The sequence below is a fragment of the Phaethon aethereus genome (assembly GCF_964289735.1).
Source record: "Phaethon aethereus genome assembly, chromosome: 9".
Taxonomy (NCBI): domain Eukaryota; kingdom Metazoa; phylum Chordata; class Aves; order Phaethontiformes; family Phaethontidae; genus Phaethon; species Phaethon aethereus.
The window spans coordinates 4,406,941-4,427,504 of NC_138585.1; the positions used below are offsets into that span (position 1 = coordinate 4,406,941).

At 46.7% G+C, this 20,564-nt stretch overlaps 1 protein-coding gene across 1 annotated transcript in view; it reads right to left on the reverse strand.

The window, feature by feature from the left end:
- Positions 1-3,816: 3,816 nt before the first annotated feature.
- ARHGEF4 (Rho guanine nucleotide exchange factor 4) overlaps positions 3,817-20,564 on the reverse strand; it is a 102,403-nt gene continuing 85,655 nt past the window's right edge. Inside the window, exons 3-11 of the mRNA XM_082003667.1 lie at positions 14,713-14,892; positions 11,882-12,076; positions 10,673-10,852; positions 9,812-10,044; positions 8,295-8,424; positions 7,277-7,408; positions 5,957-6,200; positions 5,226-5,303; positions 3,817-4,058 (exon numbers count right to left, since the gene is read on the reverse strand). Coding sequence (XP_081859793.1) covers positions 3,901-4,058; positions 5,226-5,303; positions 5,957-6,200; positions 7,277-7,408; positions 8,295-8,424; positions 9,812-10,044; positions 10,673-10,852; positions 11,882-12,076; positions 14,713-14,892 — 1,530 coding nt within the window. The 3' untranslated portion in view covers positions 3,817-3,900. The remainder of the gene's footprint in view (positions 4,059-5,225; positions 5,304-5,956; positions 6,201-7,276; positions 7,409-8,294; positions 8,425-9,811; positions 10,045-10,672; positions 10,853-11,881; positions 12,077-14,712; positions 14,893-20,564) is intronic.

The following is a 20,564-nucleotide window of genomic DNA, read 5'->3' on the forward strand; positions in this document are numbered from 1 at the left end:
TGGCCAGAGAAATCTGTTTTGGCACTTAGAAAGATTTCTATAAAAAGTTTCTCTCCATAAATCATTTGTGTGCACTGGTCAGATGCAAAGTAAGTTCTGGAAGTTCTGGTAAATAATCTGATAATTTAAACAACTCAGTGCATGTTTACTGTTAGAGTATTGCTACACAGATAATTAATAGTAGCTAATACTTATGTGTGTTTTAGCGGGAGGAGAGTGGGGCATTTTCTTTTGCCCCTCAAAGCTGCCACGCTTTAGGGTGCTGTGCCGCTGTCGTCCCCTTTCATTCAGCAGAGTAGGTCAGGATTTGTATTGGCGCGTGACGTCAGTGTAGATGTAAAGCTGAATGTATAAAGCAGCATAGAAATTAAAAATGGATCTGAAGTTACAGCAAGGGAAACTAAATAGAGGTAAGAACTTTTTTTCATAATGGGGACAGTGAGGTATTGAACAGGGACCCAGAGAGGTTTTTGGGGAACCTCCATCCTTGAGCACACTCAGGTAGCAACTGGACAAAACCATGAGCAACCTGATGCAACTTCACAGTTGGGCTTGTTTTGCGGTGGAGTGTGTGTTGGGGGGGGTGGAATTGCCCCATGGTCCCTTCCAGCCTAGGTTCACTGGTCCAGCCCAGCTTTCCTCCCCTGCTTACTTACTTCAAGGTTGATAAGCTCAGAAAATTGATTACTTCTGTGCCAACAGATTGTCTTCCTGGCCAATCAAAACAAACATGGATAAGGAAAGGAGGGTGCAGACACTTAGGGTAAACACAAAAGTGACAACTGGTGCTGGCTGTGGCAATGCAGCAAATGCAATTCAGCCCCGTGGATGCTGTGATGTCCCCCTGGAGTGTTGCCCTGCTGAGGATGAGTGCAGCAGCACTTCTTGGGCTTAAGCTAATGTCTGAGAGTTAGGCTGCAAGCAGTGGGTTGTTGCCTTGTAAGGTGTGTGCGTGTGCAAAGGCTTAAGTGTCTTGGAGCGGGTGAATGGTATTGCAAAAGGGCATTTACGCTAATGCTGGTGCGGCTGTGGGAACGGGGCTGCAGGTGAAGCTCCTCGCGTTGAGGAACACTATCTGCCGTGTCTGGGGTAGCTCAGTAGAGCTTTTGACCTGTGCCCCTGCCAGGATGTGGGGGCAGACTGCGTGTCTGCAGCCTGCGGAGTTTAGCAGAGGCTGTGCTGTGGACAAACAGCTCTTACTCGCATTTAGATCTGGGTTGAAAAATGTCCAAACCAGGTAATGCTTATGGCATGCAGAGCACTGGGGAACTTGGCATGGGTCCAGGAGGTGTCACTGTAAATTTTGGTACATGACAAGTAGTAGTGGGGTCTGAGCTTGGTTGGCTTCTTACAGAGGCTGATTTAAAAAAAAAAAAATTTAAAACCCCCCCCCCCCCCCCCCCCGGGTATTGACAGACTGTCCTCTCAAGTGTAGTGAACAAGTGTTCTGTATCTTAGTTCAGGTTGAGACCCAACTGTCAGAAGATCGTCATGTTGGCTGCTAAAGCTTAGGCTGCCACTAGGCTCTGGCCCGTGAGGGGAGCTTAGCGAGGACTCATGGAGGTGTGTGGGTAGGTGAGGGTGGTGGGTGTAATGTGCAAATGAGGGCTGATTTGGGGTTATTTGTTATTCTTGGTTGGTTGTCTCCCCCTCCCTCCACACCCCCACCCTGGTTTTAGTGAACCACACCTGTTTGTGCAGGGTTTGAAGGTCATTCCTGCAAGGTCCCTCTGACTTGTTTTCCCAACTAACTGCTGCATGCCATTAGAGAAGCATTTTTGACAAAAGACAGACCAGACCTGTAACTGTGCTGGTGCAGGTCACCATGAGGCAGTCAGCAGCCAGCCTCTCAAGGCTTTGCTTCCAGTCTGGTAAGCCCTGTTTTCCTTCTGTTGTTTGGGGTGAGCTGGGGGGGAGGGGGGGTCTAAACCTTCTTGTGCTTCTGTATGAGAGGGGAGTTTGGGGGTGTTTTTTTGTTGGTTTTTGGTGACTAGTCTCTGTAGGACTGTATTGAATGGGAATGTCTCATCTGGTTCTGCCTAGGAGAAGAGCATGGAGTTGGGTGTTTTCCCAGGAAGAAGGGCCAGGGAGTGGGCTGTGCAGGTCCCAGGAGGAGAAGCTGGCTTGTCTTTCAAGTATGTTTCTTACTTCTTGGCACTTGCTGTTCCTCTTTTAATTCCACATTGCTCAAAGTGTGTTTGCATATCCCCCTGCAGCTTTTCTTATGTTTCCTAGATGTGTTTTCCATTTAAGTAACTAGCAGCAATTTGGAAGCTGGTGACTTGCTAACCTTGATCAGTGTTCTAAGTGACCAGCACATCTCTGGTGTGATGGCTGCTTTGAGGGTAACCTTCTAGCGATTAGCGGTCACTTTTTAAGCTGCAAGAGCAGAATCTCCACAGTGACTTTGAAAAGAAACAAGTTCACACGGATAGACATGTTGGAGACAAACACAGGCTGAGAGTCACTTTTAGAAGTTTCTTTATGAAATTAAATGTTGCCCCTGGTCTGGGGGAAAGAGATAGTGCAAGAATGACTTTGTACATGCTACTGAATTCAGATATCCCTGGATGACCAGACTTTGGTCAGCTACAGCATCAACAAACACTGGATTTCTGAGCTCTGCAGACAATTAGTGCTCACTCACACACTAGCCTCATGTTGGAATGAGCAGGTGTCTTCCTTCCAATGTCACAGGATGTCTCCTAAGCTAGGGAATTCAGTCAGTATGGCTTCTAACTCTCACTATGGTAAGGCAAGTCTTTCCTTTTTGCTAACCAAGGTTTAAATGAATTCTTTTTGGGTACAGTTTGGGTAGTTAAAGTGAGGCTCTTGATGCCAATTTTAGGCCTTTTTAAAGGGGCTTTCCATTTTATAAAGATGTCAAAAACCTGTAGTAATACCTCTTGAATTGAGGGTCTGTGAGAATTTGCATAACAATAATGGTTTTAGTCTTTCAGAGTTGAACTGTAGACTCATGACTTCTGGGAGCTAGGTTTGCAAATATTGACCTTTCTTTAAAAAAAAACCAAACAGACAAAACAGGCATCAAGTTAACAACATCTGACAAGAACAATTACAGACTTACAAAATACACAGTTCTGATTTTTACCATAAATAAACACATTACAAACAATGAGCATTTTCATTGGCCAGGAAAGATGGCAGAATGATGGAGAGACGAGAATCTAAGGAGTTGAATATGGTATTAATTAGGCACATTTTTCTCTAACTTGTGTAACTCGAAACCCACTAGAGCGATTCTTGAACTTTTACTCATGCTGCAGGTTGATTGGCACAGTTTAATGTACTCTATAGTTCATCAGTGGTGGTGAACTAACGGGAAGGAGCAGTGCAGTACTCACTGTTGTCTTGTCTGAGCGCCTGCAAAGGCTCACTGAATTAGATGTGTGTAGGAGGATCAGGGGCAGTGGGGGTGAGCAGAAGGGTTTATCCCTCCATGGAAAACATATCATGTCAGTGGACACGGAGCCGGCAGGTGTATCAGTCAGCTGCCATCCCCTCTCTGGCAGCTGCCAGGCAGCAGTAGTATTCACAGCACAGAGGAGGGAGTCAAAGTACAGCTGATAAGCAAAATCTTTTCAGATGAAACATGTCAGGCTCCCTCCTGTGATCTCTTCCTGTAAATTTGCCTCTTGGGCGCTGTGCAAGGCTGGCTCCATGGGACTGGCACAAATGCACATGTGTGTGCAAGCACACACGCGGTGTCTCACCTCAGAGCCAGTGTGGTCAGTCAGTCTGCAAAATAAATAGGGAAGGCAGGAGCACATGTGCCATCCTCTGTAAACACAGGATCAGAAGAACCTGGGCTCCACCTCCCAGGACTGATGGATAAAGTGCTTTCTCAGAAGGGGTTCAGGCACAAACACGGGGCTGCCCTTATTTCCGGAAGGGCGTCAGCCTGCTGATGTTCTGCCAGAAGTTCGAGGGCTTGCGCTTGGGCTCTGCCAGCATGAAGACTTGCTGCTGAGGGAGTGTAGTAGGCAGGGTGGGATGCTTCTGACGCATCAGAAAGTCATAGTATGGCCTAGTGACGGCTGCAGTGAGGAGGAGATGGGAAGCATGTTAGTTGAGCACAGCTCCCTTCCCTGCCCAGTCCCTGGTAAAGCTACAGGGGAGCAAATTGAGTTTGTCTTAGTATTACCCTTACTTTCAGCACCGCTTTTTAGGATTAGAGTTGATGCTGTGCAAGTCCCAGAAACATGAAGCATAACTGACACGTGTTCTGTCAACACAACAGCAGGGCTAAAAAACTCATCATTAGTGACAAACCTAACTGGTGCCTTTGGTTGTTTTGGGAGAAGCAGCTGATGTGCATGTGCCTCTGTTGCCTGTTAAAACTTCCTGCACTGGGGCCAGTGCCTAGCCTGTAGACAGGGCTGGCTTGTGGGGTCTCTTCTACTGCTTTGCTCTGTCTGTTAGAGAGGGCTGCCCTCCTTCCAAATTACCCTCTGTTGTTTGCAGCCAAATCTTTCTTCTCACTTGCTTACTTATTTTGAAATTTAGCCAAACTTTCTTACTGGAGACTTAGCTGGGATTTACCTGCTGGCTGCTACCACCAAGAGGAAGTGGTTGCCTCGCTGTGCATCCAGAAGAAGGCATGTGACATCTCTTCCTCTGGATATAAAGAGGGATGGTGGCATCACAGAATGGGATAGCAGGAATCTTCAGCTGACAGTGCTGTGGGCACAGGAACTTTCCTTTCTGTTGCTTGAGTTCAGAGTCCTCTGGCTGCTGCTAAATGTTCCTTGTCTCTTTACTGAACAGCTCTGGCAATGAGCGTGGTACCTACTGTCAAAGCATCTTCCCCAGGCACAACTGCCCAAGCTGGAATAGTCCCTGTTGCAGTGACTTTTCTGACCCTCTTTGCATCAGAGGGATTACTACAAAACTTAATTTTGTCTTTTCACAAAGGCAGGACCATGCTGCTTGGAGAGCCTGGTTTCTAGGGCGAGGCCGTGAACTAGCCTTTGAACAGAAGCTGACGGCTTCTGCGTAACCAGCTTCTGGCACAGCGTTCAGCAGTTAGGTGCAAAGCAGCTCTCCTGTAGTTAGGAATAGTTACCTGACTCCAGCTATCTGAATCTGCCAGGAACTACACTGCAGATTGTCTGGCCTTTCTGAGGAGTTTGTTAATGCCACTTCATTGAAACTATTCCCATACAGACCCACCCCCGTTCAAGCAGCATTTATATGTGACTCACCCTTAGGCTTCCCAGTATGGTGCTGCTTGCTGGCATTCACCATTGCCTGCTTTTTCTGCACCTCTGTGATTGAAAAACCTGGAAGATAAAGTAGACTTTGGCAGCAGCAGGTCATCATTTTGTACCAGGGGAAAGCATGGCATAGACAGTAGGGGAAATACAGGGGTAGGAAGATGCCTGAGGTGAGAGGTCCCAAGCCGAAATTACTCCCAAAGCTGGAAGGGGCACATACTGCTCCCCCCAGCCCCAGCAGCACAACTCTTCCCTACCTCTCATGCAAGGTTTACTGCCTGCCCTCTCCCTGCAGTGCTTTGCTGGGTGAAGAAGCCAGTCCAGACCACTTGTGGTTCAAATCTCATTACGAACATTCCAGGTCAGGTTGGATGGGGCTCTGAGCAACCTGCTCTAGTTGAAGATGTCCCTGCTCGTTGCAGGGGGGGGTGGACTAGATGGCCTTGAAAGGTCCCTTCCAGCCCAAACCATTCTGTGATTCTATGATTATATGATTAAAGACATATTGGCCTCCCTAAGGACTGCTCGTGGTGGTGTGTTTTGGTTTTTTTTTTTCCATCGCACAAATTCTTTCAGAATGTGCAGTTCAGCAGCCCAGAGCTGCACTGGAGCATGGATTGGCTTCCCCACCCTTTCACTCCTAGGCAGTGGCTGGTGGTTAGAAGAAAAAAAACCCCACAACAAAAAAACACTGTCTCACAGCATTGCTCTTTCCATACCAGTCTCCTGGTCGAGCTGAACCTGTCTCCTTTCATTCTCAAACGCCTTCAGCCAGCGCTGTTTCAGCTCAGGCTTTTTTGCACAGAATAAGTGGACTTCCTCAGCATCTCGGCAGTGCAACTTAAATGCATTTTTCACACTGATATTGAAGTCCTTGTCCTTCCCGTCTTCTACATCCAGTATTTCCATATCATCCATGTTGATCCGACTCTTATAATACAAGATGTCCCGGCGCAGAAGGTCCTGTAAGAGACATCACACAAACCCATACAGACATTACTGTTTCCTGTCCTGTCCCTTCCTTAAACATTCATTTTCTTTGGTATGATGGAGTATGCAATCCACTTGGCAGTCATTACAGTCCTGTAAGAAAAGTTGATACTGGATTTGAATCTCTGGAAGTGCAGAGTGCTGAGCCTGTTGACACGGTTGGCAGTGAGGTTTCTTCTAGTGGTGGGGTCAGGATAGGCTGGCATCTGCTGTTGTGGGATATCAGCTGCCCTGCAGAGCTCTGAATGAGAAGCAAGCCCATGGTATTACACATGATCCCAAATCCTCATTAAGCCCGTGGCAGAAAATAGTGTTTGAATCCTACAAGTCCCAGTTAGAAAGCCAAAAAAAATCCTAATTGGCTTTTGGCTTTTGTGTTGGAAAGTAAATTTGGGAGCAGTTATAAAACAGTGAGGGTCTCTCTCTTGCCTAAGTTACCTTGAGGTACCTGTATGCCATGGATTATGAAAAAGAAAAAAAAAAAAAGAAATTTGGCATGTTCAGTTCTGAAATTCTATGGAAGATCCTTTCATCTGCTCTAGGAAGGACGATTGTTTTTTTTTTTTAAATACTTATGAGAAGTAGCATGGGCTGTACTTGCAGACTTACATATGACGTTAATATGGTTTTATTAATGCGTCAAGGCCCACAGCTCTTCATCAGAGCTGCAGTTACCTTCTGAATATGATACTAATCTCACATGGAAATGCGTATAAACACCCTCCCCCCCATATTTAAAAGAAAATGGGTGACAATACTCGTATTTGAGTTGTATGACATGAAATAAAGCCATATGCTAACCCTAGAAGCACTGCAATGCTTTTCTTTCTTGCTGAAAGAACTAGGCAAATAGTTAGTTCCTGCGGCTTATTGCTGTGGTCAGGTGCACAGCGCACACCAGGATGTCTGAGAAATGCACATAAAAATATCTGTGCCAGAAGCACATATGATGCCAGTAAGTATTAAGGAAACAACGGGGTAGAGAGGAAGTTCACTCAAATTCTTTAGCATTGTAATAGGTAGCATTTGTGCCTGGCTAGTGAGGTTACCTTCTTGCAGCAGACAAGCTGGTGATCAAAGAGGAAGAACATCCTCTGTTGGCTCTTGGCTTGAGGGTGGGAGATTTTGGTTAATTCCCCAGAATAGATGAGTTCTGAGCTTCTGACTAGGACATCTTCACCCTGAGAACAGCACAAAGAACAGGTTGGTCTCAACCATCCAAAAACAGGGGAGAAGAAATAAGCCCATAGTCTCATAGGAGAACCTCAGCTTGGCAGAGGGGCCTGTGTGGCTGTGGGGCCTGAATTCCTTCTGACAAAACTTTCTGCTCGGAATTTAAGTTTTGGAGGACAGTCCTTGTCACATCGAGGTGACTTGGCACCCAGGGAATGGGAACTGAATTTGATAAGAACAATAGTGTGTTAAATGAAAAAAGTCTCCTTTTCTAGGGAGTTTGCTCAGGGCAGGTGGTCCATCCCTGACGTTAAAGGGACATAAGCAGAGAGCTGAGAATTTAGCCTGACATCCTTGGGGAGGAAGACAGTTTGGTTTTACTGAGTCTAGGATTTGGAAAATAAGTACTTTTGTTTTGTTTATTTAGCAGATTTTTTTTAAAAGTTTACAGGGAACCTTGGCTTCCTTTGTCACTATATGAGAGCTTGCCTTTCTGTGAGAATAACGTGGCTTATTAAGCATTAAGGGGCAGTTCTGCTCATCTTGAGAGTTTGAAGTCACTCAAGATAAGATGGGGGGCAAGGGGAAAATAATAGGATTTCATTAACCTACATGGTAATTTTATTCTACAAGGAAAATGGGGAAGTAAAAATCCTAGGGAACATGCAAAGGCAGCTGGTCTAGCTGGGTTATGTGCTAGACCTTTTCAGTTGTACTAAAAGATCACATCTGTTGAAATAAAAACAACAAAAAAAACACATAGAGAGGCTTAGCAGAACTGAGGTAGGGCTAGCCAGTAATCCCTATGAAGATCTTGCTGTAGGCAGAAGCTGTTGGAGGGGGAGAAGAACGGCAACACAAAACATTGAATTCATGGGGAAAGTAGTCTCCTACCTCCCAGTCTTCTATCGAACTCTGCCACTGCGCAATTTTGTCAATGTTCTCCAGCCGCCGCTTTCTCTCATTGATGAGCTGAGCAACGTTCTTCATGGCATCTAAGGCAGCTTCGACATCTTTAAAATCCCTAGGGCAGGGCAGGGCAGAGGTGTTAGGCATGACAAAATGACATATGCGTATTGTAGCTACACTCCAAAGGAGTGCAGTCTAGCATGGCCTAGGGCTGGAGAGCAGAAGCAGGAGTCCCACTTGCAGTTCTGTCCCAGCTGTTTCATACTGGAAGTCGGAGGTACATGTTTCGGTGGGCAGCTTTTCAGAGGCGTGCTGGATTTGAGGCACAGATTATAGTCTCGTAACAAATCCAGGCCCAATTTGTAGAAGGAAAGGGTATAAGCAAACAAATCCAGCCACAGAGGTGTAAGTACAAGTTGCTGGAAGAATCTCCAGGGCTTTCCATGCCTTGTTTTTTTTCTGCAACATAATACAATATATTCATAATGCCATTGTTTTCATACGGGGGCTGGCTCTGCCATGGATGGGTAAGGCAGCTCAGCAATAACTGGCTTTATTTCAAATAGGAGCTGATGGTTTATCTGGAGGGCAGGACAGAAGCTGATCTACCCTTCCCCACGCACCTTCTGCTGCCACAAGCTACTTCTGCCGAGTTCAGAGTAGCTGGGAAGGAGCTGTTTGCACAACTTGACTCTAATGCAATTTTCAAAACATCTGTGTACCGCTTTAAAAAGCTTTCCGTTAAGAGGTCAGCTTCAGAACAACATGCTTATAGATCTAATAAAGACATGCTTAGAACCATTCTGAGAAATACCAGTGCTGTAATTAGGAGGGTGAAATTAAGTCAAGTCATAGTGGACCAATATCGCCACTTTCCTTTAATACAGATTTTTCATATTTTATTTCTGTTGCTAATTATTTTAGATGCTTGATTAAGTGACATAGTTATTTGAGCTGAGGGCAGTGCCTTCACCCTGAAACTGAGCAATGGATTTGGAGGCATCTGAGCTAGTGCTAAAGGGGAACCGAGTGTGCGTGGCTTGACTGCTCTAGGCCACGACTTCCCACTGGAGAAGCACTGGGCAAAATTCATGACTACCACTCAGCCTTGACATGCTATGGTATAGTTACATGGACCTTTTTGGGTATATTCAACCAGTGGTTTTGGAGGTAAATTTTTCAACACCACCACTGGAAACATTTAACTCTGAAGTACGTACGTGCTGGTATCACAGATATATGGGTCAAATAAAATAGAAAAGTACCATTATAAGGAGGGCCTTGCAACTCCAGAGCTGTAACATACAGGAACACCTAGTGCTACTGTCATGGAAAATGATGTATTTGATAGCAAAATACTTTTTTTTTCCCTTGGTTTCTACAAGGTAACACAGAAGAATCATGGTATCGACTGCTCTTGACAAAGCTGCCTTCAATACATGATTCTGCATTAGTCCATTTCTTTGAGACCAGTCTCGTTCCTCCCCACCATGCTGACCTACCTGTGTTGGGGGTTGGTGTATTTGAGCAGTTCAGCCAGCTGCAGTGGATATTTGCAGATTTTCTGCACAGGAGTCAGCAGAAACCCATCCAGAGAGATGTCGATCATCTTCTGCAGCAGGCGGCAGGCTTCGAAGAAGTAGACGTACTTGTTAACTTTGGTGAGGCGGGACAGCTCCATGCAGGCGTTGGGGTGGTTGTTGCAGTATTCAGAGTATATCTGAAACTCTGTTTGCTACAAGGGAAATGAAGGGAGTTACTGTCCCTCCTCTTCAGGTGATGGCCTGGCTCAAACTGCTGCGTGTGCGTTCCCTGTGTAGGTCCTGCTGCTCTATCACATGGGGCTCTGTGGTAATTTGTATCCTCCGCAGACTTTGAAGCCCAGAGATCTAAAGCTGGGGATGGGCAGCGTATATTACAGGTTACAGCACATGCAGCCTATCTGAGAGACTGAGACATTGCCATGTATTCTGGCCTGTGCTCAGCTAAATGTTTTTAATGACCGGATCGGCCGTTGCTGACCCTGCAATGATCTGAAAATATCAAAGCTGTAAGCTCAGGTCCAGCTCGAGATTTTGGAATCTTCCTACATTTTTGCCTAAAGTAGCATGGTCTGGCAGGGAGTACAGTGCTCCAAAGCTGAGGCGCTTTGCAAGTGTTCTTTCCATAGCCACAAGAGCTAGAGGATGTTTCACTGGGAGGTGGGTAGAGGTTGAATGGGGCAGGGGGTGGGGTGATGGCATTTAATTGGTTGAGTGGGGTTTTTTAAACACAGGTTCAGTTCTGTCTAACTGTCGATTTCTAAATCCTCTGGCTTAATCCATGCTCAGCTACCCCTTTCTCATGAAGTCAAATTTACTTACGTATTCCAAGAAGCAGGAGCCAACCTCACTCAAATGTGGGTGGTCTTTGTTGAATTTTTTCTCCAGTGCTTTAACAAATTTCTTCTGGCACCTGTAGATGTCCTCAATATTCCCAAAGATTGTCTTCAGCTGTTCTTCTGTAAACATGTCAGCTCTTTTGCGGCACTGCTTAATGTAACCCTAGGACAAAACCAAATTGGAAGGCTTCTTGGGCGTTTGCTCTGTGGCCTCTAGTTATCAACAGGAAACCCCATGGACTGTAGCCAGTTGTACACCAGGTTCCTGCACCCCCTTCTTGCATCGGTGCATCCATGTTTTAGCTATTATTTCCTCCTCTAATACCACCCCGAGTAGAAAGAGAAACCAAGCCACAGTTACATCACTGCCTTAAATGGTACAGTAATCCACACTTGGAGGAGTCCCAGAGCTGCTTTCTCTCATGTTAAAAACAGATTTACCTGTCTGCAGGCTGTGGGGTGTTCTGACCCCATCACCGATCCACTGATAGATTTCAGCCAATTAAATCCAGTTGTAGATCTGGTTTGGATGCTTGTGTTAGGAAATGCCTGGTTGACTCAAGGGAGGAGGAGTGCGCAAAGGGACACTACAGAAGGAGAGGCTGGTTTGGTAAGTGTGTGCTGCCTTGCCCCAGCTGGCTCTCCTGGAAGGCACTACTTTTTTGTGTCATTTCGGTGAAGAACTATGATTCCTGCAAAACTCTTACCAATTACCTTCATTTACCCCAGTGCATATGACAGCGTGTCTCCTTTAGAAGAGGTGTTGTTGCAATATTCAGCGTATTTGCAAGCGAAAGACCTAATTGGCTGAACATCCCCTAGTTGTTCGATCTGAGCATGACTTGCCTGAAGGCTGGAGTTGCTGATTATATTACCTCAGAACATACATTAAAGAGGACAGCAATGCTAGACGTTTACTTTTCTCTGGCTTGGGAAATTCAATTAATTCCATTTAATCAGAGCCCAACTGGGTGCTCCAAATAGAAAAGCATTTGGGGTATTGCTGTAATGAATTGTCTTCTGTTTTCTGGGCACACAACACCATTTAGCAGAGCAGGCTCTGATGGAAGTACAGTCTCATTTTCAGAAAAGTAAAGTTCCCTGCTTAGAGTCACACTCTGGGCAAGGATGAGACATACTCTGTTATCCTTCAAACACGTTCTTACATTCACGTCCCCCTTTGTCCCGTTACCTCACAAATGTCCTTCAGATGCTTGATGTAGTCTCTCTCTGTGCTTATGATCTCATTGATGACATTGGTCCTCATTTGGTCTTTGGTGGTCTGCCCCATCCCAAAGCGGCGGGTGCCACTGCTGGAGTCGTCCTCTTTGCCACCCTCTACTTTCAGGGGATAATCTTCCATGGGTTCATCCTGGTTTACTCGCAGCTGTGCCAGACACACAAGATGTTCACCATTTGTATTGCTAAACACAGCTGTTCCAAGGAAAAGAACTTTGGGACGGTTGACTGAATGGCAGACAAAGACTGAGCTAGGGTAAGGGAAGGATGGGGAAACTAAGGCCAGATAGTCAGTTTTGGGAGGGCACTTTACAGGCACATAACAGCTGCTCCCACTGTGTGACATGGGTGGCTTTAAGCAGGCCTCTCTTGTGGACAGAAGTCACAGAGTCCTCCAGGAAGAATACATAGAAAATCAGGACACGAATGGTTTATCAAGTGAAATCTGCCTAGGTACTTGTGAGGGGGTGCTCAGGGAGGGAGGGGGGAAACCAGCAAATAGCTGCTTTCTTATATAGCATCACTGTTGTTCTGATACTGTAAATAACACGTGGCCCGCTTCCCCTGTATCTGCTTCCCCAAGATTACTTAAAGAGAATTTATTGTTAATATAAAAGCAGATACAGACGCCAGTGGGAATACATAGTGTGGTAAGGAGTGGGATTACGTTACAGGGCTGTGTGGGAAACTCGCGGTTCCGCCATAGTGCCCATCAGATGGCAGCACAGCATGAGCACAGAACACCACCAGCCTTTTGTAGGCACACCGTCCTACAGAGCGTGTATTGTCAACAATAGCCAAGTACCTTGTACCTTAGTTAATAGCAGGCAACTATTGGAGCATTTCACTTAGGGGCTTTCTTTTATGTACTAGTGCTGTAGCTCTCAGAGTGCCCATGGAAGTATTTTGTGCAACTCGAATGATCAATCCCAGCACAGAAGAAGTGAAGAACACTGAAGCAGGAACATACATAACTGTAGGCATTTTTAGTACAATGACACAAAACTGCTTTAAGCTTTTAATGTAGTTTCTTCTAGGCAGGATTACTTGCCACTTGATACAGAGAGATCTACATACAAAAAATAGTGCATACCCATCCCTTGTCAGCATAAGCACAGATTACATTTACTCACTGTTTCCAGCTGCTGAAGCCCTCAAGATGTGCACTCCTGATTTTCCTTCACCATGAGCAGAACAACATTGGCTACTCTTAAACTCAGACCTTGGCCTGAAGCTTGTGTGGAGTAACTTGAGACACCTGCAGATTTATCCCAAGTGCCCAAACATACCAGCCTTCCCAGCAGTAAGCTTCAGACCCAGTGACAATTAGCAGGAAATCTTCACTCAGATGTTTGAAGAAGTGTTGTGATTACTCTGCTAAAAGAACTTGTTACTGTGCATCCCTAATGGGCTAGAACTAGTCTACTTTCCCCTGAAATTTTATCACGGATTTTTGCCAACCAGGACAACAATTCCACTCATCAGTAACATGAACAGAAAAAAGGCCTGTGTTTTGATTGTGAAAAAAGCAGTTCCATCCCCACCAGTGCTCGGAGTGTGGTCCTAGTAATCTTACTTGCAATAACATCCACTGTTGGTAATAGTTATCCAGCTGAGACTGCCTCCTGCAATCTATAACAAATCATTTCAAAACTTTTAGAGCACTATCTGCCCCACTTCTCCAAGGACTTTTGCTACAGACACCAGACCACCATGTATCACCTCCTTTCATGCTTCACCTGGTTTTGGGTCACTTGTGATCTGAAGTGACCCAGATAAAGAGCTAAAGGGCTGAGGATCTCTGCCCGTAGGCACCTCATGGCCTTTAGAGCACTGAGGAGCCTGCCCTGAAGTGGTGAAAGCAGTTGGGTATCCACACCAGCAGCCGCAGCCCACAGAAAGGCAAAGTGCCTTTCTCCTCACAGCAGGGAAGGAGTTGCACAGACGTTACCAGACTCTTGTTTTACACCTCACTCGCACAGAGAACTCGGATGCGTTTCAGAATGCTCTGTTGGAAGTTAATCCGACCTCTGCAGTATACAGCCGGGACTGTCTGGGATGTTCTGCATAGCTATTTCTATACCGTCTTTATAGCTGGCACCGAGGGAAAGCCTTGACCCACAAGCATCAAGTGTTTCATATCTCCCCTCATCAGCTGTCCCACATAATCTCCAAGACATTTTTTGTGGCTTTCTCCTCCATTTTTTTAAATGCCTGGAATACAGTGTTGTGTGGTGGGCCAGTAGTCTGCTGTTTTGAAGACTCCAGGGCTAAGAGAAGGTGGATGCATGAGTCAGGTGGCTGCATACTTTGAGACGCAGCATTGCACTGGACCCAGCACCAGATGGAGAAGGCTAAATTTGGTGCCATGCTTATCCATTGTCCAAGGTGGACACTAGAATGAAGACCTCTACCAGCTGCATCTGGGATTCCTCTAAGAGAGTGTTTGTTGATTGCTCCTGAAGGGGATGCTGTGTGCTTGGGCACAAACCAGCTGATACACATACAGGTAAGCAGGAGCCCTGGCGCAGCTCAGCTTAGCTCCAGATTCTGGTACTGAACCACCCTTGCCCTGATTTACTCATGTGAAGAGGGACTTCTCCACACTGGTGGCAGCTCAGCTAGGGGGGCCCAATGTATGTAGAGGAATAGTAACAAGATGTGTTGAACCAACTGCCTCTAGCAGTGAAAGTGCTGAGGAGTCGCTACAGAACACTAAACGTGGGGAAAAAGAACAAACACTTGGTGCTAATGGAGAGGCATAAAGAAACATCAAGCTCCTACCCGTACAAAGCTGGCTGGAAACCAGCCTTCGCTGTCCAGAATCCTCCCCCACCACCACTCCTTGTTGGTAGCATCCATTACTTCAATGACATCGCCGGCCTTGAATCCCAGCTCTTGGTCATCCATCGTGACGTGGTCCCAGAGGGCTTCTGCGTACACCACGCTGCCATCACTGATGAGCTGTGGACAGAACAAGACAAACTGTCGGCTCCCTCCAAGAAAGCAGTGCAGTCTGCCAACATGGCTGCAGCTTTGGCACCATTGCTGCTGAGCCAAACAAGTGTTGATAACGCTTCTTCCCCATGAGCAATGTGAAAAGGAGTTGGTGCTAGTCCGGCAGTTGCTTCAACTGACCTTGCTCTCAATAGCATTTATTTAGAATCGCTTGGTCACAGTATGTTTACTACCATAAAGAACATAAATTTGATGCTCTGGAATTTCTTACTGGTGACTTTGCCTCAGCCAGCCAAGAGAGGCTCAGGGGTACGTTGTTGATGGAGGATTCTCTTGTGCTGCCAGTGCAGCTCTGCTTTGGAAAGCCTTGAAATAAAACCTTGAGCATCAATGTTTAGAGACATACTTCAGAGCAGGAAGTACTGTGAGGCCTCCGACCTACTGTAGCATGGATAGAGCCTTCAGTCTTTAAGGTGGTTAAACTTAGCACCTAAGCTGCTTAAAATAAGTCTCCTGGTTAAAGTAATTATACTGAGGGACAACAGTTATTTACCACATGTCCCATAGAGGGCCTACTCTAGGAAAAAAAGGACCCCCAACAATAAAAAAAAACAAACCAAACAAACAAAAAAATCCCAACCCACATGGCTGGAGTCTGTGAGGGGGCTCTTGAACACAGTGACGATTGTGTCTGTACGTGCGTGATGCCATTCTCAACCATTCACACCTTAGCTAAGGCATAGCTAAGTAACACTTGGGCCCTGTTGCAGTGGTATATTTGTAAGCTCGTCCTGCTGGCCCCTACAACAGGGGTGCCTGCCTGATGCCCACAGGTTTATCATGTCAGTCTGTCCTTTGAATTGCAGCAACTGCAGAGTACACGCACAGACTTGTTGGGGCCTGAGCATGACTGTGAGTGTCTGAACACCAAGGATTTCCCCAACAAGGCAGAGTGTATACTGGAGTCCTACTGAAAAGGACTTTACTCAGCCATTCTGGAGTGGCAGTGAAGCCCTATTTTTCTCCAGGAAAATGGTGCAATGGTAAATTCTGGGAAGACAACAGAAAGAGCAGCCTATGAGGCACAAGAGAGAGAGAAAGAGAAAACCTGTATAAAACCCACTGTCCATGGTATATCTCACAACATTGCAGCAGGATCACCACAGCCACATAATGCTCGTGTCATCCATATGGGGCACCTTAGATTGCTCGGTCACACAGTTAGTTATCTACTACTCCACGTTACTATTTTTGCCTCTTCCCAAAGAATAAAGATGCATGTTGTAAAGGAACGTCAGGATAATTGTGCATACAGTAAATCAGGAGAGATTTAACAAAGCATTTGAAGGAAAATACAACTACAGTCTGCTTTTGGATACCACATGCCCCTTCACTGAACCAGAAACAGCTTAATGCAGTGTTTCCACTCTGACAAAAGTAACAGGATGTCGGGGAAGGAGAGGATGAGAGGTTCCCGCTTATCTACATAGCCATCGTGTTGGCACTCCCTACACTAGCTTTTCTCGGCTGCCCTCTGCTACACCACCACGGGGCTGGGCACATCCTTACTGGAGGTTTCTGATCTTCACAGGGGTGAGCTGTCACTGTGGTGAGGCCCAGCAAGCAGGGAACGTAAGGGACATGCTGCTGTCATACAGCCAGCCAGTGGCATAACAGGAAAATAATCCAAGGGTCTTAAACCATGTCTCACTAGTCTAAGCTCCTATAGCAAGGAGAGCCTTTGATCACAAGGCAAGTAGAGAAGTAGTACCATTAGTCTCAGAAAACCAAACTTCAAGAGATATTGATGAATGCACCATACAGGAGAGGCAGCTACACCCAGTCAAATGGCAGATATTTGTCCAAATGAGCTGTGGAGGAAAAGGGTATTTGAGCTTAAAATTAATGCATACAGCTGTTAGAGCTATGTGTGATGCAGTGAGGTGATGCTACATGTGTCTCAGTGGAGGGAGGGGATGAAGAGTCACGCAACAGCAAAGATGCAGGGGTTATGAATGTGTTAGAAACCACAGAAGCACCTGAGACTGGTCACACAGGAATTAGAGCTTCTCCCTGAAAAAAGGGAGAGCCCAACTGAAGTGTATCTACACCAATCAGTGCATGCAGCATGGGCAACCAACAGGAGGAGCTGGAAGCCATCATGCAGCAGGAATAAGGATAATAGTTGCCATCACAGAAATGCGGTGGGATGACTTGCACAACTAGAGCACTGCAATGGATGGCTCTAAACTCTTTAGAAGGGATAGGCAAGGAAGGAGAGGAGGTGGGGTAGCCCCTGGATGTTAGGGAGAGTTTTGACTGTCTAGAGCGTGACAATGGTGACGATCGGGTTAAGTGTTTATGGGTGGGAATCAGGAGGAACGCCAACAAGGCAGGTATCATGGTGGGAGTCTCTTACAGGCTGCCCAACCAGGATGAAGAGGCAGACAAAATATTCTATAAGCAGCTGGGAGAAGTCTCGTAATTGCTAGCCCTTGCTCTTGTGGAGGACTTCAGCGTACCAGACGTCTGCTGGAAATACAATACAGCGAAGAGGAAGCAGTCCAGAAGGTTCCTGGAGTGTGTGGAAGAGAACTTCCTGACACAGCTGTTGAGGGAGCCAACTAGGGAAGGCACACCACTGGACCTGTTGTTTGTGAACAGAGAAGGACTTGTGGGTGATGTGATGGCTGGAGGCTGTCTTGGGCACAGCGATCACAAAATTACGGAGTTTTTGATTCTTGAAGAAGTGAGGAGGCGGGGTTAGCAGAACTGCTGCCTTGGAGTTCCGGAGGGCAGACGTCAGCGTGTTCAGGGGTCTGGTTGACAGAGTCCCTTTGGAGCAGTCCTGAAGGGCAAAGGAGTCCAGGAAGGCTGGACATACCTCAAGAAGGAAATCTTAAAGGCACGGGAGCAGCTGTCCCCATGTGCCAAAAGACAAGCCGGCAGGGAAGAAGACCAGTCTGGCTCAACAGAGAGCTTTGGCTGGAACTCAGGAATAAAAGGAGAATTTATGACCTTTGGGAGAAGGGGCCGGCAACTCAGGACTACAAGGATGTCGTGAGGTTTTGCAGGGAGAAAATTAGAAGGGCCAAAGCCCAACTAGAACTTAAGCTGGCTACTGCCATAAAAGACAATACAAAAACGTTTCTAGAAATACATTACCCACAAAAGGAGGGCTAAGGAGAATCTCCATCCTTTACTGGATGCGGGGCAGGGGGAACATAGTGACAAAGGATGAGGAAAAGGCTGAGGTACTTAATGCCATCTTTGCCGCAGTCTTTAATAGTAAGACCAGTTGTTCTCTGCGTGCCCAGCCCCTGAGCTGGAAGACAGCGATGCGGAGCAGAATGAAGCCCCCAGAATCCATGGGGAAATGCTTAGTGACCTGCTACATCACTTCGACACCCACATGTCTATGGGGCAGATGGGATCCACCCAAGGGTACTGAGGGAGCTGGTGGAAGTGCTCCCCGAGCCACTTTCCAGCATTGATCAGCAGTCCTGGCTAGCTGGGGAGGTCCCAGTTGACTGGAAGTGAGCAAATGTGACGCTCATCTACAAGAAGGGCTGGAAGGAGGATCCAGGGAACTACAGTCCTGTCAGTCTGACCTTGGTGCCAGGGAAGGTAATGGAGCAGATCATCCTGAGTGCCATCACGTGGCACATACAGCACAGCCAGGTGATCAGGCCTAGTCACTGTGCGTTTATGAAAGGCAGGTCCTGCTTAGCTAACCTGATCTCCTATGATGGTGTCCCACTTGGTGGATGAGGGAAAGGCTGTGGATGTTGTCTGTCTAGACTTTAGTAAAGTTTTTACGCTGTTTCCCACAGCATTCTCTTGGAGAAACTGGCTGCTCATGGCATGGATGGGTGTACGCTTTCCTGGGTAAAAAACTGGCTGACTGGCGCAGGCCCAAAGAGTTGTGCTGAATGGGTTTAAATCCATCTGACAGCTGGTCACAAGCGCTGTTCCCCAGCGCTCAGCACGGGGGCCAGTTCTGTTCATTATTTTTATCAATGATCTGGATGAGTGGATCAAGTCCACCCTCAGTTAAGTTTGCAGATGACACCAAGTTGGGTGGGAGTGTTGTTCTGCTAGGAGGTAGGAGGGCGCTGTGGAGGGATCTGGACAGGCTGGATCGATGGGCTGAGGCCAACTGTATGAGGTTTAACAAGGCCAAGTGCCAGGTCCTGCACTTCAGTCACAACAACCCCATGCAACGCTACAGGCTTGGGGAGGAGCGGCTAGAAAGCTACCCGGTGGAAAAGGACCATCATTAAAAATGACGGTTGGCTGAACATGAGCCGGCAGTGTGCCCAGGTGGCCAAGAAGGCCAACAGTGTCCTGGCCCATATCAGAAATAGTGTGGCCAGCAGGAGTAGGGAAGTGACTGTACGCCTGTACTCGGCCCTGGTGAGGCTGCATCTCAAATACTGTGTTCAGTTTTGGGCCCCTCAGTACAAGAAGGATGCTGAGGTGCTGGAGCGTGTCCAGAGAAGGGCAACGAAGCTGGTGAGGGGGCTGGAGCACAAGTCTTATGATGAGCAGCTGAGGGAACTGGGGTCATTTAGCCTGGAGAAGAGGAGGCTGAGGGGAGACCTTATCACTCTCTACAACTACCTGAAAGGAGGTTGTAGTGAGGTGGGTGTTGGTCTCTTCTGCCAAGTAACTAGCGATAGGACAAGAGGAAATGGCCTCAAGTTGCACCAGGGGAGGCTTAGACTGGATATTAGGAAAAATTTCTTTCAACCGAAAGGGTTGTCAGGCATTGGAACAAGCTGCCCAGGGAAGTGGCAGAATCACCATCCCTGGAGGGATTGAAAAGACATGTAGATGTGCTGCTTAGAGGCATGGTTTAGTGGTGGACTTGGCAGTGCTAGGTTAATGGTTGGACTCAATGATTTTAAAGGTCTTTCCCAACCTAAACTATTCTATGCTTTTTACACATCACTTAGCAGGCATATTGCATATAGTTTGACAAGCTTGAAGCATACTCAGCGTTATGAATAAACCCTTTATTCGTATTTTTGAAATGTGTAGGTCTTGTCAGGCTTCTAGAAAGTTAGAGGTTTTAGCTTTCTAACATAAAATACTTCCCAGAGTAGGGAAGAGAGTGGATATAAAAGTGTATATTTTTCCAAAATCAGCTATCAGACTTCAGTTACAGAACAACAGCTGGGCTGTGGATGATGGTGGGTACTAGCTACTGTCAGAAAAGAGCTCTGCTGCTGCTTTGAGCAATCCACCTGTGCACAACCCATCCATTTCGCAGATGGTTTAGCAGTCCGACTTCAGTGACTAGTGACTGTGTGGAACTAGTGTCTTCTCTGCAGGAAGAGCAGAGCAGTAACAGGGTGATGGGGTGGCTGGAGCTGAGCATCTGGCCACCCCTATGAGAGGAGCCGATTAAATACACTGATCTCACACAGAGTGCTGGGGAGTTGCCTGCACTTAGGTAAGCCCTACTACCAGGTCACGCCAGAGCTGCTGCCATACAACGCTGAGTTATGTATCCCTGTGGGTAAGGGATGGCTGTGTCTGAGGAAACAGGCATATGCTAATAAATCTTTGGGAAGGCTGGCATTCAGCAGGCTTTCCAACATATAAATTGTGACCAGCACATAAAGAGCATGGTTCTTTCTGAGATAAAATACCTTTGCTGTGTGTTTAAATAT